This window comes from Heterostelium album (genome assembly GCF_000004825.1).
Source record: "Heterostelium album PN500 unplaced genomic scaffold PPL_scaffold6, whole genome shotgun sequence".
In the NCBI taxonomy this organism is placed as follows: Eukaryota; Evosea; class Eumycetozoa; order Acytosteliales; family Acytosteliaceae; genus Heterostelium; species Heterostelium album.
Window position 1 is genome coordinate 1,976,987 of NW_008805068.1, and position 22,287 is coordinate 1,999,273.

General features: G+C 31.7%; 9 protein-coding genes across 9 annotated transcripts; 6 read left to right on the forward strand and 3 right to left on the reverse strand.

Annotated features, from left to right (window-relative positions):
• Positions 1-1,218: 1,218 nt before the first annotated feature.
• PPL_07347 (class I SAM-dependent methyltransferase) lies at positions 1,219-2,105 on the reverse strand (the record flags this gene model as incomplete). The annotated part of the gene is made up of 3 exons (XM_020578183.1): positions 1,219-1,538; positions 1,629-1,858; positions 2,032-2,105. 3 exons carry the CDS (start codon positions 2,103-2,105, stop codon positions 1,219-1,221), a joined length of 624 nt encoding a protein of 207 aa, XP_020432631.1.
• A 1,480-nt stretch (positions 2,106-3,585) lies between these two features.
• Positions 3,586-4,302, forward strand: PPL_07348 (uncharacterized protein; the record flags this gene model as incomplete). The annotated part of the gene is made up of 1 exon (XM_020578184.1): positions 3,586-4,302. One exon carries the CDS (start codon positions 3,586-3,588, stop codon positions 4,300-4,302), a length of 717 nt encoding a protein of 238 aa, XP_020432632.1.
• Positions 4,303-4,814: 512 nt separating this feature from the next.
• Positions 4,815-5,834, forward strand: PPL_07349 (glutathione S-transferase family protein; the record flags this gene model as incomplete). Its single annotated transcript, XM_020578185.1, has 2 exons — positions 4,815-5,391; positions 5,464-5,834. The coding sequence occupies 2 exons, from the start codon at positions 4,815-4,817 to the stop codon at positions 5,832-5,834; spliced, it is 948 nt and encodes a 315-aa protein (XP_020432633.1).
• Positions 5,835-7,441: 1,607 nt separating this feature from the next.
• gacV (Rho GTPase-activating protein) lies at positions 7,442-8,377 on the forward strand (the record flags this gene model as incomplete). Its single annotated transcript, XM_020578186.1, has 1 exon — positions 7,442-8,377. The coding sequence occupies one exon, from the start codon at positions 7,442-7,444 to the stop codon at positions 8,375-8,377; it is 936 nt and encodes a 311-aa protein (XP_020432634.1).
• A 154-nt stretch (positions 8,378-8,531) lies between these two features.
• On the reverse strand, positions 8,532-10,021 carry PPL_07351 (Vps72/YL1 family protein; the record flags this gene model as incomplete). Its single annotated transcript, XM_020578187.1, has 2 exons — positions 8,532-9,644; positions 9,740-10,021. 2 exons carry the CDS (start codon positions 10,019-10,021, stop codon positions 8,532-8,534), a joined length of 1,395 nt encoding a protein of 464 aa, XP_020432635.1.
• Positions 10,022-10,407: 386 nt separating this feature from the next.
• Positions 10,408-15,527, forward strand: exoc3 (exocyst complex subunit 3; the record flags this gene model as incomplete). Its single annotated transcript, XM_020578188.1, has 9 exons — positions 10,408-10,587; positions 10,662-11,544; positions 11,611-11,885; positions 11,970-12,427; positions 12,516-12,683; positions 12,759-12,852; positions 13,385-13,422; positions 13,503-13,602; positions 13,674-15,527. The coding sequence occupies 9 exons, from the start codon at positions 10,408-10,410 to the stop codon at positions 15,525-15,527; spliced, it is 4,050 nt and encodes a 1,349-aa protein (XP_020432636.1).
• A 300-nt stretch (positions 15,528-15,827) lies between these two features.
• On the forward strand, positions 15,828-16,757 carry PPL_07353 (uncharacterized protein; the record flags this gene model as incomplete). Its single annotated transcript, XM_020578189.1, has 4 exons — positions 15,828-15,873; positions 15,922-16,187; positions 16,285-16,428; positions 16,509-16,757. 4 exons carry the CDS (start codon positions 15,828-15,830, stop codon positions 16,755-16,757), a joined length of 705 nt encoding a protein of 234 aa, XP_020432637.1.
• A 52-nt stretch (positions 16,758-16,809) lies between these two features.
• Positions 16,810-19,202, reverse strand: Dd5P1 (inositol 5-phosphatase; the record flags this gene model as incomplete). The annotated part of the gene is made up of 2 exons (XM_020578190.1): positions 16,810-18,910; positions 18,994-19,202. 2 exons carry the CDS (start codon positions 19,200-19,202, stop codon positions 16,810-16,812), a joined length of 2,310 nt encoding a protein of 769 aa, XP_020432638.1.
• Positions 19,203-21,081: 1,879 nt separating this feature from the next.
• Positions 21,082-22,041, forward strand: PPL_07355 (uncharacterized protein; the record flags this gene model as incomplete). Its single annotated transcript, XM_020578191.1, has 3 exons — positions 21,082-21,333; positions 21,403-21,543; positions 21,610-22,041. The coding sequence occupies 3 exons, from the start codon at positions 21,082-21,084 to the stop codon at positions 22,039-22,041; spliced, it is 825 nt and encodes a 274-aa protein (XP_020432639.1).
• Positions 22,042-22,287: the final 246 nt, after the last annotated feature.

Genomic DNA, 22,287 nt, shown 5'->3' on the forward strand with positions numbered 1-22,287 from the left:
GACTCTGATTGATTTACAGACTGAGACAAACAAGACAACTAAACTCCTATCCTATCAAGTTCCATCATTAACAACAACAAAGGAGTGTTTATTCCTCTTTTGCAAATGGTCATCTGAGGTATTCAACGTAATCTCAAATACTAAATCTCTTGAAAATGAACACCATTGGTATTTTCCTATGAACGTTTAAAAAGTATTTGCATTCTATAATCATCATCAACTGTGTGTGTTTGGTGGTGGTGGTTTGTTTCGATAATTATAAATAAATAATTTGATTGAGAGGTGTTGTTTGTTTTTTTTGTTTTCATTTTTCGTTGTTCCTTTACTTAAAAAACACTCATACACCACCCATACAAAACAAACTCTTTTTTTCACCTGAGTACTTGATCAGAGGTTTGGTTGAGAATTTCATCTCGATTGTTGGGTGATTATATTTTTACCATATATATATTGTGAAAATATAAAAATAAATCTCAATTCCAAAAAAAAAAAAAAAATTCAAAAAAAAACATGTCAAAATCCCTCTTATGATTTATCAAAATAGATAGTTTTTTTTTAGAATTTTAAAAATAAATATTTTAATTTACCATCAAAAACTGTTTGCTTTTTGGTGGACAACACAGTTTATTTATAATTCTACACAATGGTTTTCTCCTTTCTTATTGATTCTTTTTTTTTTTTTTTTGCTTTCTGATTTCGGACACGCACGGTTTTTTAGCAAATCAACAAAACAGATATTTTTAGTTTCATCGACCAATCACATACTTATTTTCGTTGTTAACAATCACTCGCATTATCATAATTAAAAATATTTATTACCAAAAGAATAGTTTCAAAATAATTGTCATTGCCTCAGATTGGTAATTGTTTTACATCATTATCATCTAGTTTGTTTAGCTATTACATGTACTCTATTTCAACAAGTAATTTACACATCATAGCATATTCATATGAAATCATCTTTGAAAAACATTGTTTAAAGATACATAGTCTTTCTTTTTTTTTTTTATTGTTAATAGTTAATAGTAATAATACCTTTATCACTATTGTAATCAACTGATTTGTGTTATTTTTCTTTGTTGTGTTTAATATAGAGTTTTCGCAATGCTCCAATGGTATTACAACAAAGATGAAGGGGGAATAGGGTTGTTAATCAATCAATCAATTGATTGACTAGTTGATTGTTTAAATGATTAGATGATTAAAGAATATAGTTGATTATTTGATTTTCTTCATTTCGTAAATGAAATAACCAAAGAATTCACCGATTGTAGTAACTTTGATTTCATCCCAGTTCTCACGTGTTATATATTGACGACGGAAATGAGGCTGGCCAAATGAAATATAGATAAAGACACCACCGACCTTCAATATACGAACTACTTCATCTACTTCTTGCTTTACGTCCGACAAAACATTCTCTGCTGGACTCCACACATCTGCACCACTAAAAAACGTATCCATAGTGGCCTTATCCAAAACTACATCGAACGATTCATTTTCAAATGCTTTCATATCTCTAATATCCATTTCTAACCCTGTATACGATGTATTAATAATAAATAACCATGTTCTTTTATATCAATCTAAAAACAAACAATCTATCTTTCTATCTATATCCTATTTACATTTCATATTAACTTTATCTTTTGATTTCTCAGACATTGATTTAATTACATTGGAAGAGTAATCTACATTTGTTATGTGATGATAGCCGTCGTCGTACATGTCATCGCCAAGTGTACTGTTTCCACATCCCAACATCAGAATCGACATATTCTTGTCGGGAATGACTTTACTGAAGTAAGGCTGTAGATCCTTGTATGTTTTTAACCAATCATATGTAGTATCAGACTCTCTGATGATTGATTTGATCAAATAGTCAATAAATATTAATATTTATAAAATAAACAAAAAAAAGAGAGAAAGAAAGCTTAAAAGCTAGATAGATTTTAGAGAAAAAGCTATTATAATATTTATTTATAAAGATCTTTTTTTCGTTATGTTGTGAGATGTATATTCAAATATTACTTTTGGTAACGCTCCTCCCAATATTCATGTGTTCTATATACTCGTACATCTTTTGGTACGTCTTTAGATGACATCTTTTCTTATAATCCTTAATGAATACAATAATACAAACAAATAGTAAATAAAAAATAATCAAACTAGTTGTTTTTTTTTTTAAAACGAAAGGTCGTGTCCTTCCAAATCTTTTGATAACTTTTTTATTTTATTTTGGTGGTTTGATATTTGGTTGATGGCGAACACTCAACTCAAGTCTAGGTGGTTTTTTTTTCAATGATTCTTCTCATTTAAAAATTTAGTTAACTTTAAAATGTCAATTAAGATTATATTAAACTAGGTTCTTTATTTACTCTTTTTTATTTGTTTTGTTTTTAAATATCTAAAATATCTTTATAACATAGTTATAAATATCAAATTCGAGTTTACAAAAAAAAAAAAAAAAAAAATTAAATAATGAGCGATTATCATCATTGTCATCAACATGGATGATGACACTTACAATCATTGTTTTTTTTTTCATCATCACAAGTGAGTGGACTTGTTTGACACCAAAGTACAAATCAGTCAAAACAACAAGAGGAATTGAAGTGTAGAAATAATCCGTTCGTTTTTGAAAGAATCTCTATAGAAACACCCTCTAAATTTTACGATCAATCGAATTTATTGGGTAGAGAATCAGCTGATTTTGTTTTGTTTTTTTTTTTTGGTTCTTGATTATTTACTTAATCGATAAAGGAGGTGAAAGTGTGTGTGGGGTAAATGAAATTGCTGAAAAATTCGTTTCATTGTTTTTGGTTAAATACCTGATTGATTTGATTTTAAATGAGTTGCATGCACATGTGAGTTGTGCAACAACACCTGACTCTACTCTAAAAGAACAACAACAAGAGTGTTGTTTGTTTTTATTATTTTCTTCTCACTTGACTTTTATCCCAAATTGAATAAAATTTGTTTATAGATGAATAAGCAACAACCATAAAAAGAACAACCATAATCGCATCAATCAACCTAATCATTCCTTTAACAAACAAAAACACACACACACATATATATATATATAAAAATACAAACAAACAGATTATAATAATAAGATCTGATTTTACATATTGTCTTTTTTTTTTTTATTTTAATAGTTGTGTTTAAACAAACATTTACTTTTAAGTTCAAGTTCAGTTCATCACTACTTTACTCGCAATAATATTTATAATCACTCAAAATATATATATTGATTTAGTATAAATATATATTTATACACTATTTGTTATCTATTTATTTTGTTTAATAATTGTATGTCTCACCATCTTACATTCGTTTATTCATTGGATAGTCGTTTTTTATTAAAGGAAGTTGAAGATACCTAACATTTATTTATATTTACTATAGTATTTATTACAATAGTTCTATTCTATTATATTATATTGTATACGATTCTTATATTATCTTTTTCATTCTTCATTCTTCATTCTTCTTTTAATTATTATTTCTAATTCTCTCTTTTTTTTTTATTTATTTTTTCTTATAATATAAAAATTAATATAACAATATAACAAAACTAATATGATGATGAACAAGATTAAAGCTGCATTGTGTTTCACGGGTGGAAAAGATTGTACACTGGCGTTACACCGTGTCAGCACCAAGTATAATGTGGCGATGCTCGTGACGTTTGCGCCACGCTCAGCACAGCCGTTCCGTGCACATCCGCTGCATCTCATACAGCTGCAAGCCGAAGCACTCGATATTCCGCATCGTGTACTTCTTGTCGACGGTCCCGACTATCTGGGCAGCTACCGCAAGCTGATCCGACAGCTTCGCGAGGAGTGCGGCATCGAAGCGCTCGTCACCGGTGACATCCTCGACGTTTGCAACAACTTTATGGGTCGCGCCGTCGAGACGACCGGAGTGGAACTGGTGCGACCACTCTTCCAGCAGCCACGCCAAGAGATTCTCGACGACTGCTGGAGTCTGGGATTCGATATTCTCATAACATGCGTCAACAACTCCAAGTTTGACACTGGATTCGACGCGTCACGACTCATGGTCGGACACCGACTGACCAACGAACTACTGAATCAGGTGCGCGACTACAACACCAAACAAAAATCGATTGGCGAAGTCGATTTGGCCGGTGAATTTGGTGAATTCCACACAATGATCATCGACTCACCACTCTTTAGACAGAAAATATCTTACGAAGCTGAACCCGTTGTAGACGGCGACTTTACATATTTAAATTTTAAAAGTACAATGTTATTAGATAAATACGATTGTTAAAAAAAATAAAAATAAAATAAAATTAAATAAATATAATATAATATAAAATATTTTATTTTATTTTTAAAGATTTAAATAAAATAAAAAATAATATAATAAAACGAAAAAAGATATAAAAATGAAAAAATAATATCTATAAAAATATATTTTTAAATAATTTAATTTGTCAAATTAATTTGCATTCTGACCATCCAATTATAGTAAATAAATTGATTGCGTTTAATTCCAGAACTGAAATTTATGCACTGGAATGAGCACGCTATGAACATTTTTTTTTACAATTTTGGAAATTTAATTAATTTTTTTTGTTTTTTTGATGTGGAACATTCTAAACCATCATTATAAAAATGAATAAAATTTGTACCCAGAGATTTATCAACAGTTTAATAATAAATAATAAAAATAGTTATCTAATAAATTCTATAACTAGAAATCAAAACAATTTAAATTGTTTAAATAATATTAGTTTCAATCATAAGAAATACTTTTCGACAACAGCAACAGTAAACAAAATGGCAACCACAGATAGCAAATTCATTACTATTCCAGCGACACACATTCAATTCCGTCGTCCAGAGTCTGCCTTTAGAAACACCATTTCAAAGGACGGTCCTTTCACCCCAGAGGCAGGTAGATACCACTTGTATATCTCATCGGCATGTCCATGGTCCGATAGAACCGCATTGGTTAGAAAGTTAAAGGGTTTGGAAGATGTCATTGGACTCTCCGTCACCGATTGGTTCCTTGGTAGTGAAGGTTGGCATTTCTCAGAGCGTCAGGACTGCATTCCAGACAACATCAACCACTTCACCCACGTGAAACAACTCTACCTTGCAACCGACCCACAATACGCTGGTCGTATTACCGTTCCAGTTCTCTGGGACAAGAAAACCTCGCAGGTCGTCAACAACGAATCTTCAGAGATCATTCGTATGTTCAACAGCCAATTCCAAGACGTCTGCAAGAATCCACAATTGGATCTCTGTCCAAGTGATCTCGTCAAGGAAATTGACGAACTCAACAGCTATGTCTATGATAACGTCAACAACGGTGTCTACAAATGTGGATTTGCACCATCCCAAGAAGCCTGTAAGTAAAATACATATATCTACATTAATTAATTGTTTAAATTTTTATTAATTAATTTTCCATATTTTATAGATGATATGAACTTTAAGAATTTATTCGAAGCATTGGACAAACTTGAAGAAAGACTATCAAAGTCTAGATATCTTGTTGGTAATAGATTTTCAGAGGCAGATATCCGTTTGTTTGTTACATTGATTAGATTCGATCCAGTGTACTTTGGACACTTCAAGTGTAACAAACGTCAAATCAAAGACTACCCAGCATTGTGTGGATATGTCTGTGATATCTATCAGATGCCACCAGTAAAATCAACCGTTAACATCTTCCATATCAAACACCACTACTACGAGTCTCACAGACAAATCAACCCAACCGGTATCGTACCAGACGGACCACTTTTGGATTACTTAGAGCAACCACACACTGAACGTGCCAAACTCTAAAAAACTAATCATCAATCATTAATCATTAATCAATTGAGAAGTTAAAACTCAAGATATGATAATTAAATTCTAATTAATTAATCTAATCTAAAATATTTAAATTTTTTTTTTTGTGTTTTTTTTTTAGCAAAAGTTTTTTTTTTTTTTATTTTGTTTTTTTTTTTGGGATGAAACCACAAGATTTGAGATTTTGGGTGGTCCTCACCCCATTTATTTTTTTTAGATTAATCTATTTTTTCTATTTTTTTTTTTTTTCACTCTATCCACTAAAACACACTAAAACGATCAAAATCTAATCACATATATTATAACCCAATTTTGTAACATACTTTATTGTAATAACACAAAATTCAACTTAACTGTTTAGTTCAAAATTTAAATATTTAAATCGGATTGTATTAAAAGTAGTTAGTAGCAATCAATCAATCTTAATTAAATCATTTGTCAGTAAGTACCAACAATCAAATTTGTTAAAAAATGACACAAAATAGAGTAATATCAAATAAATAAATAAACTTATTGAAGTTTATAGCAATTCAATAATACTATATAATATGTATACATATTTTTAATTAATTAATAAATTTAGAATAAATGTAAATAGTATGGTAATTTTATATTTAGATTGTACAATTTTTATTTTTTTATTTTTTTGTATCTGAAAATAATTATATATATTTCCCAATAACAAATACCAATCAAATGTAGAATTAAGATAGATCAATTAAAAATCAGTTCATCAATTATAATTTAAATATTATATTATATTATTATTAGATGATTTCGAAAATAAAGTCAAGTTTGATCACACTCTATCGCTCTCACCTCCCACACACACCATCTTGAATAATAGTGAAATTGGTTATTAAATTAATGAATTTGATATTTATTGTTGATCTAATAGGTAATAGTAGAATAAGTAACTAACTAACTGCATTTTACCAATCTTTTAGCATAGTAGTGCATTCATATATAATAGCATTGTATTTTTATCGATCAACACCAGAATTTAGTAAAATCAAATCAAACAGAGTAAAACAAACATCAAAATAGATAGAGAATAGTGGAAATAACAACACATCTTATCTTCATCATCTTTAACATCATCTTCGATATCAATTTCAAATTCCCCCACCCAAACAGAAAAGTAATCAAAGATATTCTTACAAACATCCTTATTATCTAGCCACCCAACAACATTTATCATCAACACCAAAATCAACAATTCCAACATCATCATTAATCAACCACCAACCTTAATCATCAACAGAAAATAGTATATATATAACAATCAAAACAAACACAATATTTTTTTATATAACATATACAAAAAAAGACAAGTAAGAAAGTGTGTTATTAGTGTATTTGTGTGTGTAAGTGAAATAGTGTGTGTTAGATTTACTTTACTGAAAACAGTGTGAGGGTGCGTGTTTGTTATTGATCAATAACAAAAGTGAGAGAATTAATAACAATAGTAGGAGTAGTAGTAGGTGAATAATAATTTTAGTTGATTGGAAAATAGTGGCAGCAAAGAGAATTATTGATTTGGTAATATAAATAAATTTGGTTGGTGTTATCAATATCAATAAAATAATAATAATAAAAATATGGCGTTAAGAAAGAAAAGACTACTTCCACATCAAAGAAGGAAGAAACAAAACATTAGAGACAATCACCAATCCTTGATTGAAAATCAACAACTACAAGCTAAAATGAGACTAAAGAAGAAACAACAACAAAAGATACAACAACAACAACAGCAAAAGGAAGACGATGAAATAGGAATGTTTGGTGTAGAATTAAGTAAGCTAATGGAGTTACAAGGAGAGGATTCTGGCGATGTTCCAATGTTGTTGACTGTGGTGTTGGACAAGATCGTCGAGTTGGAAGGATTGGAAACAGAGGGAATCTTTAGAATCAATGGGAATATGCGTGAGGTGGACGCGATTGCATCGGAGGGATTCGATCCGGACGATGAGGACAGCCAGCGTTACAGTGTCCACACATGGGCATCGCTGCTGAAGAAGTGGATACGCGAACTACCGACACCTCTCATTCCCCGACAGCTCTACAAGCGATTCACAGAGTGCGAGTCGCCACTCGAGATGAAGCTGCTACTCGACGAGGTGGAGTGTCCGACGACGCTGGCGGTGATCGATACACTCGGAATGTTCTTTGGTCGCTTGCTGCAGCCGGACAGTGTCGCCAAGACCAAGATGGACATTGACAACATCGCCAAAGTCTTGACACCAACACTGTTCCCACTGGCCACCGGCAACAACTCAAAACTCGATTTACTCAGTGTAATGAATCAACAAAAGAATGAAACCAACGCGATCACACTGCTATTAATGTACTATAAAGAAAAACAATCAGAAGAACAACAACTTCAACAACAACAACAACAACAGCACCAACAAGAACTAGAAAGTCAACTACACATCCCAGTATCAAGTATTCAACTTGATCAACAATCAAACAAACAAGATGATTTATTTGTAAATAATTATGAACAAACTACAACTGCAATAGATTCTATTTAAATTGATATATATAAAATCAATATCCATAATAATAATAATAATAATAATAATAATAATAAAGCATATTTTACATAATATATTATTTTATATTTACAAATTACTTTACTTTTATTTATTTGTTGTTATTGTTTGTTTTATCTTATTACCATTATTATTAATATCTAGCAGGTAAATCTGAAGTTGAAATGATTGTCGGTACTCTTCTCTTTGATCTACTGCTACTTCCTTTCTTTTGTTCTTCTGTAATGTTTGTGTTGGCGTTTGTTGATTGTGTAGTTGAGGTTGTACTTGAAGATAGACTAAGATTGTTGTTATTGTTGTTGTTATGGATATTGCTCCTCTCTTTAAGAATTTGATATGCTTCTGCTGTTGCGTATGGTTGTTTCGATATGGGATCGATATATTTAGCTGGTTGACCGGTGATGACACACGTTTGCTTAGGTGATTGGCGACAATCATGACGCGACGGTATCGACGAATGTTTCAAACACTCGGGGAAGTTCGAGTCATCGGTGAATGTAACCGTTGAAACTATCTTGTTCTTCATCTGGTTGATTTTGCCACTGTTCTTATTCCGGTTGGTATTGACTACGCTGCTCTTGTAGATGACTCTCGGTCCTGTGTAAGCCTGCTTCTTTATCTGATGACTCTTCTTCTTCTCCTCTTCACGCTGCATCATGGTGTTCAGTGATTCAATATTGATTTGCTCCGTTAGCTTCGCTTCCTCCAACAGCTCCTCCTGGGTCAGTTCGTCGTTCTTCTTTCCGGCGAGTGAAGCGGCACGATGTTTCTTGGCAGCGGCCGACCGTATTGCTTTCTGTTTATTCGCCTCTTGTAGCTGCTCATTACTCTTCTCGAGGAATGCAATAACCGATGTTCTCATCACCTTCTTTACTGGTATGGAGGAACCTGTTGTTGTAGTTGTAGTTGTAGTAGTTGTTGTTGAATCTATATCTTCATTGTTGCCAACATTTGTTGTTGCTCTATTCTTTCTCTTCCTACTCAGTGGTGTAGATGCTTGTTTCTTCTCATTTCTTCCTTGTTCGCTTGCTCTTTCAATTGTCTTTAAGAAACTAGCTTGTTTATCTTCATCTTCTTCGTCTTCTCCTTGCTCTTCATCATCTTCCTCAACCTCATCTTCTTCATCTTCATCACCATCTTCATCAGCTTGTTTCTGTTTCTTTTTCTTTGTAATTGATTTCACTGCTTTTGAAGTTGCTCCACCTTTCTTCTTCTTTGAAGGATCAACATATCCTTTTGTTCCTTTCTATATTAAACAACAACAACAGCAACAACAACAATATTAATATATATTTTTATTATATTAACACTATTCATTATATTTCATTAATAATAACATACTTTTGGTTGTTTTTTCTCTCTTCTCTTATCGATTTCAATATCATCTTCATTCTCTGATGATAATTCATCTTCCAATTCATCTGAACTGATATCATCGTCATCTTCAACAGCATCTTCACCTTCCTTTGGTTCCTCTTCTTCATAATCAGGATCATCTTGTTCATCTTCATCTTGTGCCGCCAACAAAGGTGCCCAAAACTCTGCATCCGCTTTGATCTCTTCCTCCGTCAGAGGTGTAATTCTTTTTCCTCTAGTTGATCTCGCTGGTTTATTTAATGACATATCTAACAAACTATCTTTATCTAATATATATATATAATCTTCTATAGTTTAGATATATAACTATATAAAAAGATATATGCTTGCAAGGTGTTCACACTTTAACAAATCTTTTAATTTTTTTAATTGAATTCATTTCATAAATCTTTTTTTTTTTTTTTTTTTTTTAAGAAGACTTTAACTAAATTAATCATTTCAAGTTTTATTATCAATCAAGCAATCAATCAATCAAAAGTGTTTTGTATTTATTGATCGATTGAATCAATTTGTGTGTGTTACTGTCATTTTTCAGTATTCATTCATTTCATTTACAGCCATTTAGATATTTCTTTTTATATATATATTTTATATTTTTGTATACTTTGAAAAGTTATTCATTTTGTGTGTGCATGGATTTAGGATTGATTCCACTAGAGGGTCTTGATGACCAAGAGTTACAGATAGTTGCAATCAATAGGATTGCTGCTCACTTTTCAAATGTAGACAGTCTTGCAACCGTTAGTAATCATAAACAATCATTAATACAACAGAAAAAGACAATAGAAGCTCAAATCAAAAATGAAGTAAATGTATGTTTATCGATGATGATAAGTAACAATATGTTGATAAGTTGGGAATACTAATAATAGTAATTAATTAATAGGGAGAATTAGATAAATCAAAGAAAGGTTTGGAAACATTACATAGATCATTCGGTAGAATCGAAAAGATGAGTACTAGCTTTGGATCGACTGTTCAGTTGTGCAAGGAGACTTCAAGTTTGATCGGGTACTACCCATTGATCAAAAAAGTGAATACCGTGCGTAGCAATCTTATGGCTATCTTGAAGGAGGTAGATCGACTACTGACAATCCCAGAGAAAGCAGCAGAGATTGAATCGCTGATGGAGAACGACATCAACATTCTCGTGGTACACAAGAAGATCCGTGAGTTGGAGCGACTCCACAAGAACGCTCTGAAGCAATTCGAGTCGAACTACGAAGAGTTGGAAGCGATCCGTGAGATGTTCTCGTCGGTGCCACTGCTAAGCGATCGTTTCGAATCGAAAATATGGAATATCGTTTCCAACTCGATCAAGATTGCACAGCAGGCACCGGCAGTGCTCGTCAAAGTCGCACAGATCATCGAGCGTGAGAAACTCTACGAAGAGCAGCTACTGGAGAAGTTGAAGCAGACTGCTCTGCTCGCGAGCGAGGGAATCGAAGACGACCACCAGAACAACGGTGGCTATGGTGATACGTTTATCAAGGTGCTGCACGAGTCGATTGCATCGAGATTCGAACCGCTCTTTCTCACCTGTCACAAAGACCTTGTCGCAACACTCAAAGAGGTCAACGCGATGGTCGACGAGCTCAACGTCATCATGGATCAAGTATCGGAATGCTACCCGCCAAGCTACGACATGTTCAACTTCTTTGTCAAGCAATATCACAGTAAGTTCTACTCACTATTCGAGTCATTCTCCAACCTCATTGAGATCGGTGTGAAAACAAGCAGTCAAGAACCTGCACATATTCTAATGTTAAGTAAGTATTATTGATTACTTTTATATAGATATTTATAATACTAATCAATCATATTATTGCAACTAGTTGAATGGGTAATGAAAGAATATCCAATACAATTGGGTAGACTTGGTATACAAGATATGTCACCACCATTGTTAGATGCACTGGATCCTATTATCAATATCTATAAGATACATATACAAGGTTTGATGAAAGACTGGTGTGACAATATCATTACAAACGACAATCAAACTCGTCCGGATGTAGTTGAAGGTCAATACTCTACATTCGCACCAGTACATCTCTTTGAAAGTGTAAATACACAGCTAGATGTTGCACATGCAACTAAATGTCAAAAAGTATGTTTATTATTTACTTGTTACATTTATTAATAATTTACTTACTAACTTACACTTATCTTTTATCGTATCTCTTGTTATTAGTTGGTTGTAGGTGTAATGGAAGAGGTAATCAATGCATTGCTATACTTCCAGACCAACTATGTAAAGTTACTACAGGAACGTAATCACGAGATAAAGTTTGAGAATGTAATTGCAAGTGTTAATAATAATTCGAGATCCTATGATTTCACACAGTCTCTTCAGGATAAGGTGTCGAACATCTTGGATACAGAGTATATGTCTAGTCTCGACTTTGATCCGGTACTCGATGGTTTCTTGGGTGTTGCAAGAGTCGGTACAATGTCGTTGGCCAGCGTCATCTTTAGAGATCTCGAAGACACCATCAAGAAGTTCTACACACCTCTTTGGTACACCGAAGATTTGATGCAACCCATTATCAATACACTCGAAGATTACTTTACAAACGATATTCAACGTTATATTCTAGAGAATTACATGAAGAGATTATCTTTATTATGTTTAGATACTTTAATTGAATAGTATGTATAATAATAATAATATCAAAAAAAAACAACAGACAACCAAACAAACAAATATACTAATATTATTATTATTATTTCTATAAAGTATTCTAATTCAATTAATTACAGGAAAGAATCAATTCAATGAGAATACATATCAGAGAATGAGTGACGATTGCGACAAGATATTGGATTTCTTTAAGAAATATCTAAGACTTTCAGTTGCCACCGGTAGAGTACAAGTTATTGAAGATTTCAAACAGATTATAACTTGGTAAGTTTGTTGTTGTTGGTTTACTATATAGTAAAATCATGATTATTAATTAAACAATAATAATAATTATTATAGTGATCCTGGAATGATACCAATTTATTTTAGATCGATTATTAACCATCATAAGGATATCAATGATCGTGTGATTGAACTTGTATTACTACAGAGAGTAGATCTGACAAAGAATCAACTGAATGAAACACTACTGGAAATCAAAAATACTATATCTGCAATCAATACCGATCCAAATAATCCACCTACTGGTATTTTCTCAAAGATGAACATCTACAACAGAGGTTGGTTCGGAAGATAGATAGATAGAAATAACTGTAAATGTAGATGTATAAATAAATTATTTCCATTAATGAAAATACATTGTATTTCTTTTTTTTAATCATTTTAATTATATTGTATTTATCCTTCTTCATGAATTGGAGATAATATGCAGACAAAAATGCAAGGCAATTTGCAATTTAAAAGTAAAAAAAATAAAAATAAAATAAAATCAGTTTTTTTATAAAAAAAAAAACGATTAATTCGTTGAGTTTACGTAATGAATAAATGAATCAGTTTTGTTTTTAAATTTGTCTATCCCTATCTCATCTATATTATTGTTTCAATATATAATATCATTTATTATATATATAGTTAAATAATAAGTAATTAAACTTGTTTTTTTTTGTAATTTAAAAAAAACATAGAATCAAAATACTAAACACACTTTAAAAATTGATCAGTGGTATATTTCACTACTACTATTACAAATATTTTCATTGTAATCAATAATAATACCTGTTTTAGTATTCATATATATAAAAGTGATCATAATTATACAATTACAAATTATAATAATATTAATATAGTAATACAAATCAATACAATGTTATCTTATTTAAATAAATCTTCTTTAACATTAAAGGTAATTATCATTTATTAGATTATTAAACATGTTTATACAATCAATATATCTAACTTGTTTTAATCTTAAAGAATTTGACATTGGTAAACTCAATTGGATCATCAACTGGTCTATTAAGAACTTTCAGTGCTTCATCTTTGAATTTGCAACAATATCAGCAACAGCAACAAAGATCAGGTGGATACAGACAATCATATAATAATAACAATAATTTCAATAATTACAATAATAATAGCAACTATAATAACAATAACAATGGTAATGGTAGAAATTTCCGTCCATCCTTTAAAAGAAATCAAGAGAATAACAATTCACAACAGAACGAACCAAGAAATGTCAGTTTTTCAAGAAAAGATATTAATTCAGATGCAACATCATCATCATCATCATCATTTGAGTACATAGAAAACAGACCACAGAAACAACAGCAATCAGATTTCTCTATGCCAACCGAAAAGATCGATTGGTCATTGGAGAATATGCAACCGATCGTCAAGGATCTCTACAAGGCCAACGAGAAGGTCGCTCAAATGACACCGGAGGAGTGTAGCAACTTCCTCAATGAACACAACGTCACTGTAAAATCAAAGGATTCACCAGCACCGAATCCAGTACTCGCTTTCGAAGACATGCAATTCGCACCATCCATCACCAACATCCTAAAGGTGAACTACGAGAAGCCAACTCCCATCCAATCGATCGGTTGGCCAGTAGCACTGTCCGGTCGTGACATGATCGGTATCTCTCAGACCGGATCAGGTAAGACCATCTCTTTCTTTTTGCCAGCGATTCAACACATTTTGTCACAACCACGTCAGACCGGTCCATATCTCGGTCCACAGGTTCTGATTATCGCACCGACTCGTGAGTTGTCCGTACAGATCTCGCACGAAGCACAGCCATACTTGAAGGCTGCACGTCTCAACTCGGTTGTTATGTTTGGTGGAGAGTCGAAATCACATCAGATTCGTGATTTGAAACGTTGTCCACAAGTGGTTATCGGTACTCCAGGTCGTATTATCGATATCATGAAGGAGGGTTATCTCAACTTGAAGCGTGTGTCGTTCTTTGTGTTGGACGAAGCCGATCGTATGTTGGAAATGGGTTTCGAAGATCAGATTCGTGCTATCTTTGAGAATATCAGACCCGATCGTCAAGTGCTCTACTGGACCGCCACTTGGCCACGCAAGGTTCAAACACTTGCCCACGAATTCATTGTCAATCCAGTCAAGGTACAAGTCGGATCGACCGAACTAACAGCCAATCCAAACATCAAACAGAATTTCATTGTCGTCGATTCAGAAAAGGACAAGGTGAATGCACTCGTTGACACTCTCGAAAAGATCTTCAACGAGCGTCCCGAAGCAAAGGTCATCATTTTCACCATGACCAAGGGCGGTGCCGACAAACTGGCAGAGCACATCGGACAGATTGGAAATGCACGTATCGAATCGATTCACGGTGACAAACAGCAATCGAGACGTATCGCAATTATCAACGGATTCAAGAATAACTTTATCGATATTTTGGTGGCGACCGATGTGGCGTCGCGTGGACTCGACATCAGAACCATCACCGATGTCATCAACTTTTCAATGCCAACACAAATCGAATCGTATGTCCATCGTATTGGACGTACTGCACGTGCCGGTGCCACCGGAGAATCACATACCATCATTTCAAAGTCATCATTGAACGACATCAATTTGATTCCCGACTTGATCGAACTCATGACTGGTGCCAACCAAGAAGTACCACCAGTAATCAGCGCATTAGCACCAAAGAGACATTACAACAACAATAACAACAATAATTATAACAATAATCGTAGAGGAAATAACAACAGAGGTGGATATAACAATAACTTTAGAAACAAAAACAGTCAGAGAAATGGTCCAGTTTCTTTTAAAAAGAGAGCTGAATAAATTAAATTTACTGTGGTATTTGATTCCATCCAATTGGATATAATATATCAACAAAAGTTCACTTATTTATTTAACTTTTAATAAATTATAACTTTTTTTTTTTATAAACAAAACAAACAACATAGTATTGTTGTTCTTTTTATATTTTATGTTGTTTGTTCATTTTGAGTTAGATGTTATCATAATGATATATTTCACCTGCAAATAAATATATTAATAAAAAAAAATAAAAACAAAATCAGTAGATCAAAACTTATTGAAGATCATTCTAATTTATTTTCATTATTGTTCTTTTTTTCAATGAAAAGTCGAGTATCATCATTAACGACATTATCAACATCATCATGTTTGTTGTTGTTATTGTCGATTCTATTTACTTTTACTATCGATTTAGTTGAATCAAGAGTTAGATGCACTAGTTATCTGCGTTTGAACGATACCACCAAACTTTTAGATTTACCAACCGATAACGAACTCTTTGATCAAATCATACTACCTACATCAAGATACAACAATAAGCAACAACTGAATCATCATTTCCAACAAATCAAACACGACAATCATAAACCAATTGATGACAAACATTCATTACTCTATTTATTAAACACTCCATTATTACCAAACACTTTATACTCTATAAGAATATCTCATACTGCAGTAGTAAGTTTATTAAACAATGAAACGTAATGAAATCAAATCAATTTCTTTATTAATCATTCATTGATTTATCAATAACTTATTATTATGTTTTATTTAGAGTCCTGCAGACTTCACAATTAGATTCCACCCAAATCATAATTTCGTTAAATCAAGCGGTCAACAAGATCAACCTAAAACAGGTCGTGATCTATTGAATACAGAAATATTTAAATTTAGAACAAATGATAATGGTTTTCCTGATGTAAGTAATATAACAGTACTGTAATATTGATCAGAATTTGGCTACAATACTGATTCATTCATTTTCCCACTGAAATGTAGCTCTTACTTGATAAACAATGTATAGTTGTTGTAATTGAATCATTTAATACAGGTATAACACCAGCACATATCAACAACGATAAGAACAGATTAGTTAGTTTCAATTTGATTCTAGAGACAGAATCTATAGGTGTTCCACCAGAGATACCAAGAATGGTTAGCATCATCATTGTCAGTATATTATTTATGGCATTTTTCATTGTTAGATTACTATTCCCAAGAATGAAAGGATTTCAACTCTTAGTATAAATAAACAAAACAAGAATAGAACAAATAATATTAAAAAAACCTAAAGTATTTATTATATACTCTTTCGGAATGATTTCGATCTTCTCAACATTGGTCGATTAGAGCCAGGTGATAGAGTAATCGTATCATCTATTGTAGTCGATTCCATTTGTACTGTAATGGAGTTAATATTATTATTATTATCGTTACTATAGTTATCATCGTCTTGGTAGCTATTATAATTATTTTCATAATTATATTCGTATTCGTTTGATGGTGGTGTTGTTGTATAACTATTATCGGTACTACTACTATTATCACTATTATTATTATTAGAATAGTAATTAATTGTAGTTGTAGTTGTTGTGATTATTGTTGGTGGAGGTGGTGGTAATGTAACTATTGGGGGTGGTGGTGGTACTATCGGACCATAGGCAACCTCGTTAGCAACCGACTCTTTAGCCATGTAGCTATTGGAGTGCATTGGAATGAGAGGTGGTGTATGTGCAGCATTGTCGTAGAGAATATGAATTTTACCATAGAGTATACCAGAGTTCAATCCATACTTGGTGATTCTCGTTTTGAAACTATAGGGTTCACTGTTGAACCCGAGTGCAAGTGGTACTGTCGCATGACCGATCAATCTTTTCTTTAGTTTTCTTTCTTTTTTCGACTTTGACTCGTTCTCGTCAAAGATGGTGATGAACAGATGCTGATGTTCGAGGAATGTCTTTTTCTGAATGATTGGAACTATCGGTGCTATGTTGCCCCACAGCGGATTGGAGTTGTGGTAGACGACCGATGTCGACACTGGTTCCTCCACGTAGGAGCAAGCATTGAACACCAAGTACGGAGATGGTGGATGATCTTTGTTGTCTTTATCTTTATCTTTATCCTTTTCTTTATCTTTTTCGTCGATCTTTGATTTCTTTCCAACTAGATTCTCTGCTTTCAAGTCGTAAAAGTAGATGCGAAGTTGGCGGATTAAAGATTGTGGAACTGGTAAGCATGGTCGTTGAATGTAGGCGCTCAATAATGAATAAACGGGAATGTGATCGGATGTCGAGATATCGGGTGCACTGCTATAGGAGACCGGTGAAATTGGCTGTGTATAGGGCAGTGATTTCCAGAGGATTCTATCACACCAGCTTGGAACACGTTGTTTCTCCTCGGTGTAAACACCCTTTTGTCCACGCTCCAATTTGTACGTTGGCATAAACTGAATCGATGCCTCTTTGAATCCGAGGAATACACGCTCCATCTTTTTCTGTACGGCCAATTGATCTTTAGTCAGAATCTTGGCAATATTGTTCTTCTTGACGAGATTCAACACCTCCTCACGGAACAGATCAACACGATAGTTGAAATCACCCATCCATATAACATGGTGGAATTGATTCAACACATCGCTCGACTTGTTTCCAAGATTCAGTCCCTTGACAATGTCACGGTAGTTGCGGTTGCGTTGCTCCGACTTTTCTTGATGCGCAGCGAAATGCGAGCTGATAAAGCAGAAACTAGTCTCGAGGAATTGGAAAGAGATGGCAGTTGCCCCTTTGTTTCCATAGATTCCACCGATTCCTGTTGCCTCTGAATCCTTTTCGATATGATTGATCTTATAGTAATGTTCTTTTCTCACAAAGAGAATCAGCCTCATCTTGACCAGACTAATCGATTCCAATCGCACATAGTCACTACCGATGTGTGTCGCCAACATTGAAAACCAATGCTCCTCACAACGATCGTCGTCGGAATGCTCACGTTTCGGTAGTGGATCATAGTGACACTCTTGAACACCAATAGCATAGAGATCGATTTGCTGTTTTCTATCGCCAGTCGTACTGTTGCCAGCGGGAATCCAAGTATGAAGTTGATCTGCACGTGGCTGTGCATCACCGACATTCCAGGTGCTAACAAATATATTGATTGTATCAAAGAGTGTCTGTTCTTCACGATCGGGCAGCGCAGTTGCACCGCTTCTGGCCAACCACAGCAACTCATAGAAACACTCACGTCTCTCTGTATTAATAAAACTGACACCGAATTCCTTCTTTCCGTTCTTTCTACTGAATGAAATCAACTTATTCTCGTTCTTAACCTTGGTGATTCTATCGAACTCATCTATTCCATATTTCTTTATCTTTGATTTCTTATGTTTTTGTTTCTTTGACATTCTAATAATAAATACAATTTGAAAGATGTTAGCAAAATAATAATAATATCACACACACTCTCTCCATCTAATATTAAATCATACTTTATAATTTGTATTGATTTCTCTTTTAGATTTACTAACAATGTTCGTACTTTGTTGTTCTTCTTCAAGGCTACGATGAATTCGAATTGGAAATCCAATACATTCTTCTTCAATGCCTTATAGTAGTGCTCTAAATCCTTTAGATTCTTTGGATCTGCTGCACCCGATGTTGCAACCGAACTTGCTCTTGTTCTTTGTAGAATATTCATTTTGTTCGGTTGTTGTTAGTTGTTATTATTATTGTTATTATTATTTTTAATAAATAGATAGTAGAATTATTACAAAAAGAAAATGATTAAAAATAGAATACAATCAAAAAAAATAGATGATAGAAAATATATAAATTTATATATTAATATTATTGTACATTGAAGTTTAGCTTTAAGTTGTTGTTATGTTATTGTTTGTAATGTTATGTTAAGTTTGTTGTTTGTTTGTTGTTTAGTTGTTGTTGTTGTTGATGTTACAATTGTTTGTTTTCGATGTTACAAATTAATACAACGTTATTTAAAATAGAAATATAAACAATGAGAACAAGATGACTGTCAGATATGACAGATATTTGCTTGTTGTTGTTGTTTAGTTGTTTTGGTGGTGTTTAGTTTTTGTGTAGTTTGCAAACTAAACTTTAAAGTCAGATCTAAATTAAGTAATAGTTTTTTATTATTATTAGTTTTTTATTCTTATTGTTATTGATATATGTATCTTAATTAGGTAGTAGTACTGTTTATTATTGTTGTTTTTTTTTAATTTTTGATTTTTTTTTTTGTGAGTAGATAGATCTAAACAAACATATGTTGTTTTATCTTATCTATCAATATTTATTATTATTTATATAAAAATAAGAGAGTAGGAGTGATTCAAATAAAGAGGCAATGTTTTTTAAATCGCCGGATCAGATTTCCCCCAGCTGATTAACTGTAACAATGAGAATGTAAAAAAAATAGCCACCTTGTATACCCCCAAAAACAACAAAAAAAAACGATAATCTTTGATTAAATCGAATTATCAAAGTAAAGATTTTATTGTTATTTTTGTAATAGGAGAATCAAATAATTAATGATTTGTTTTGCTATCCTATAATCTCAATCTTAAATTTTGAAAGAGATATTATTTTGTAATTTTAATTATTATTTTTAGAATCATTGATTTTGAAATATCTTTTAAGTCTAGACTTGTACTTTGAAGTCTTACTAAAAAATAATTAAAAATTAAAATAATTATTAATAATATTATATATTAATATATTTTTGGATAATTTGATTCTTTCAAAATATAAATAAAAATAAAATTGATATTAAAAGAAAATTAAAAGTCAGGTTATTTTATTATTAGTATTTTTTAATCAATGTTTTAAATAATCATGTTGAGATGATTTTATGTATCTGGTAGGGGTATTTTGATATTGTGTTGTCAAACCTTTAAAGAGATATCTGATATCGAAGTATTTATTTCTGTCTTTATTTAATTTATTTTTGTGTATTCTGTGGGGTTATATTCGTTTGAATTTAAACAGATAACAGTAGTAAAAGTCAGACAAAAACTCACCACTAATATTAAAAATTGAATTGAACAACACACCACACACTCACTTACACACTTTATTACCAATTAAATAAAAATTTCAAACTATCCAATTCCATACAAATACATACAAGAATATCTACCAAAGAACAACTCAACTCACGACATAATTATTTACCACCACCACAAAAACAGAACCAACAATTGTCAACATTCTAAAATTTTGTTTATTTATTAAATATTTTTTTATTTATTAGATATCATTAAAAAACGAACTTTATATATTATATTATTATAAAATTACTACCTTAATAATATTCAAATTAATATAATATAAAATATTTCTTTATTAATTTATATCTTTTAAAATTTTGATATAATTTATTATTTTTGGTTATTTTTTTTAAATTAAAAAAAAAAATCTCTAAATTTCCTTTTATATTTTTAATTAAAAATTTATTTCCATTCAAACATCACTTAATTATTATTATTATTATTATTCTCTCTTTCTTTTTATTTGTTTTTTTCTAATAGTATAGAAATATTTTGATAAAAAGTTAAAAAATGGATACTTATTATTCAACAAATAATAAAAAGAGTCATACTTTATCTTCAATTCCTTACACTCAAGTTTCAACAAATGAATCAACTGAAAATGAAAATATTTATGATAAATCATCAAATATCAACAATGCTATAAACAACTATAAATATTATAATGTTGGTGAAGGATTGTACAGTCAATTAGATAAAGAAACAATTGCAACAATTACAGTAGCTTCCTCTTGGGGATATTTCTTATGTTTTATTCATTTAGTAAGAACTTATTTTAATTTAGTTAATTTAACTTCATTTCTAATTTCAAATTATTCCTTTTTAAAATAGATAATTGGAGTGTTTTTATTCTTTTTAGCTGGAATTGACGATTATTTCTATTTAATATGTATAGCATTTGTTGCACATACCTTTAGTGTTTGTTTAGGTATCTTCTCAGTTTCAAGAAAGAATGTTTTATTAATTGTCAACGTAAGATTGTTATTTTTTTAAAAACATTTGATTTTAAAATAATAATATTATTTTTAAAAACAATAGTATACTATATATTCAGTTGTAATTTTAGCAATTACAATTTCAATTTTCATTATTTCAACCATTGTCTCCAACTATTGGTACCAATGGTGGATCATTCTTGGAGTGTTCTTCTTTTTAAATGTCCAAATCATTGGAATCAAATATTTATTCAGTTTGGCAATGAATCTCAAGGGTTTGCAAACCAAAGAGATGGAGAATGCAGGAAGAATGTACCCAACTGTAAATACCATTCCAGTACAGACAGTATCACAACCACAACAACTCTATGTTCCACAACCAGCTCAATACTACTATGTTGGATTCCCACAACAACCACAACAAATGAATATGAACCCACAATACTATCAGCCACCAGTCACATCCCAATATGCCTACACTTATCCACAAGGTACTGAATATAACAATTTATATTCATCTGTTCAAAATGTTTAGATAAATTAAATAACTTCAATTATCTTATTGGATTTGAAAATAAATGAACTATTTTTAAAAACAAAAATTAATTATCCTATTTTATTTATTTTTCCAATCCTTATCAGATATTAAAACTCTTAATCCTTTGTTTCTGTGTTGTAGATTTTTTAGTTTATTTTAATATAAATATAATATTTATAAAAAAAATATATCCTAAATTCTGAATAGTACAAAATTTCTAAGATTCACCATACAGTTTAAAGG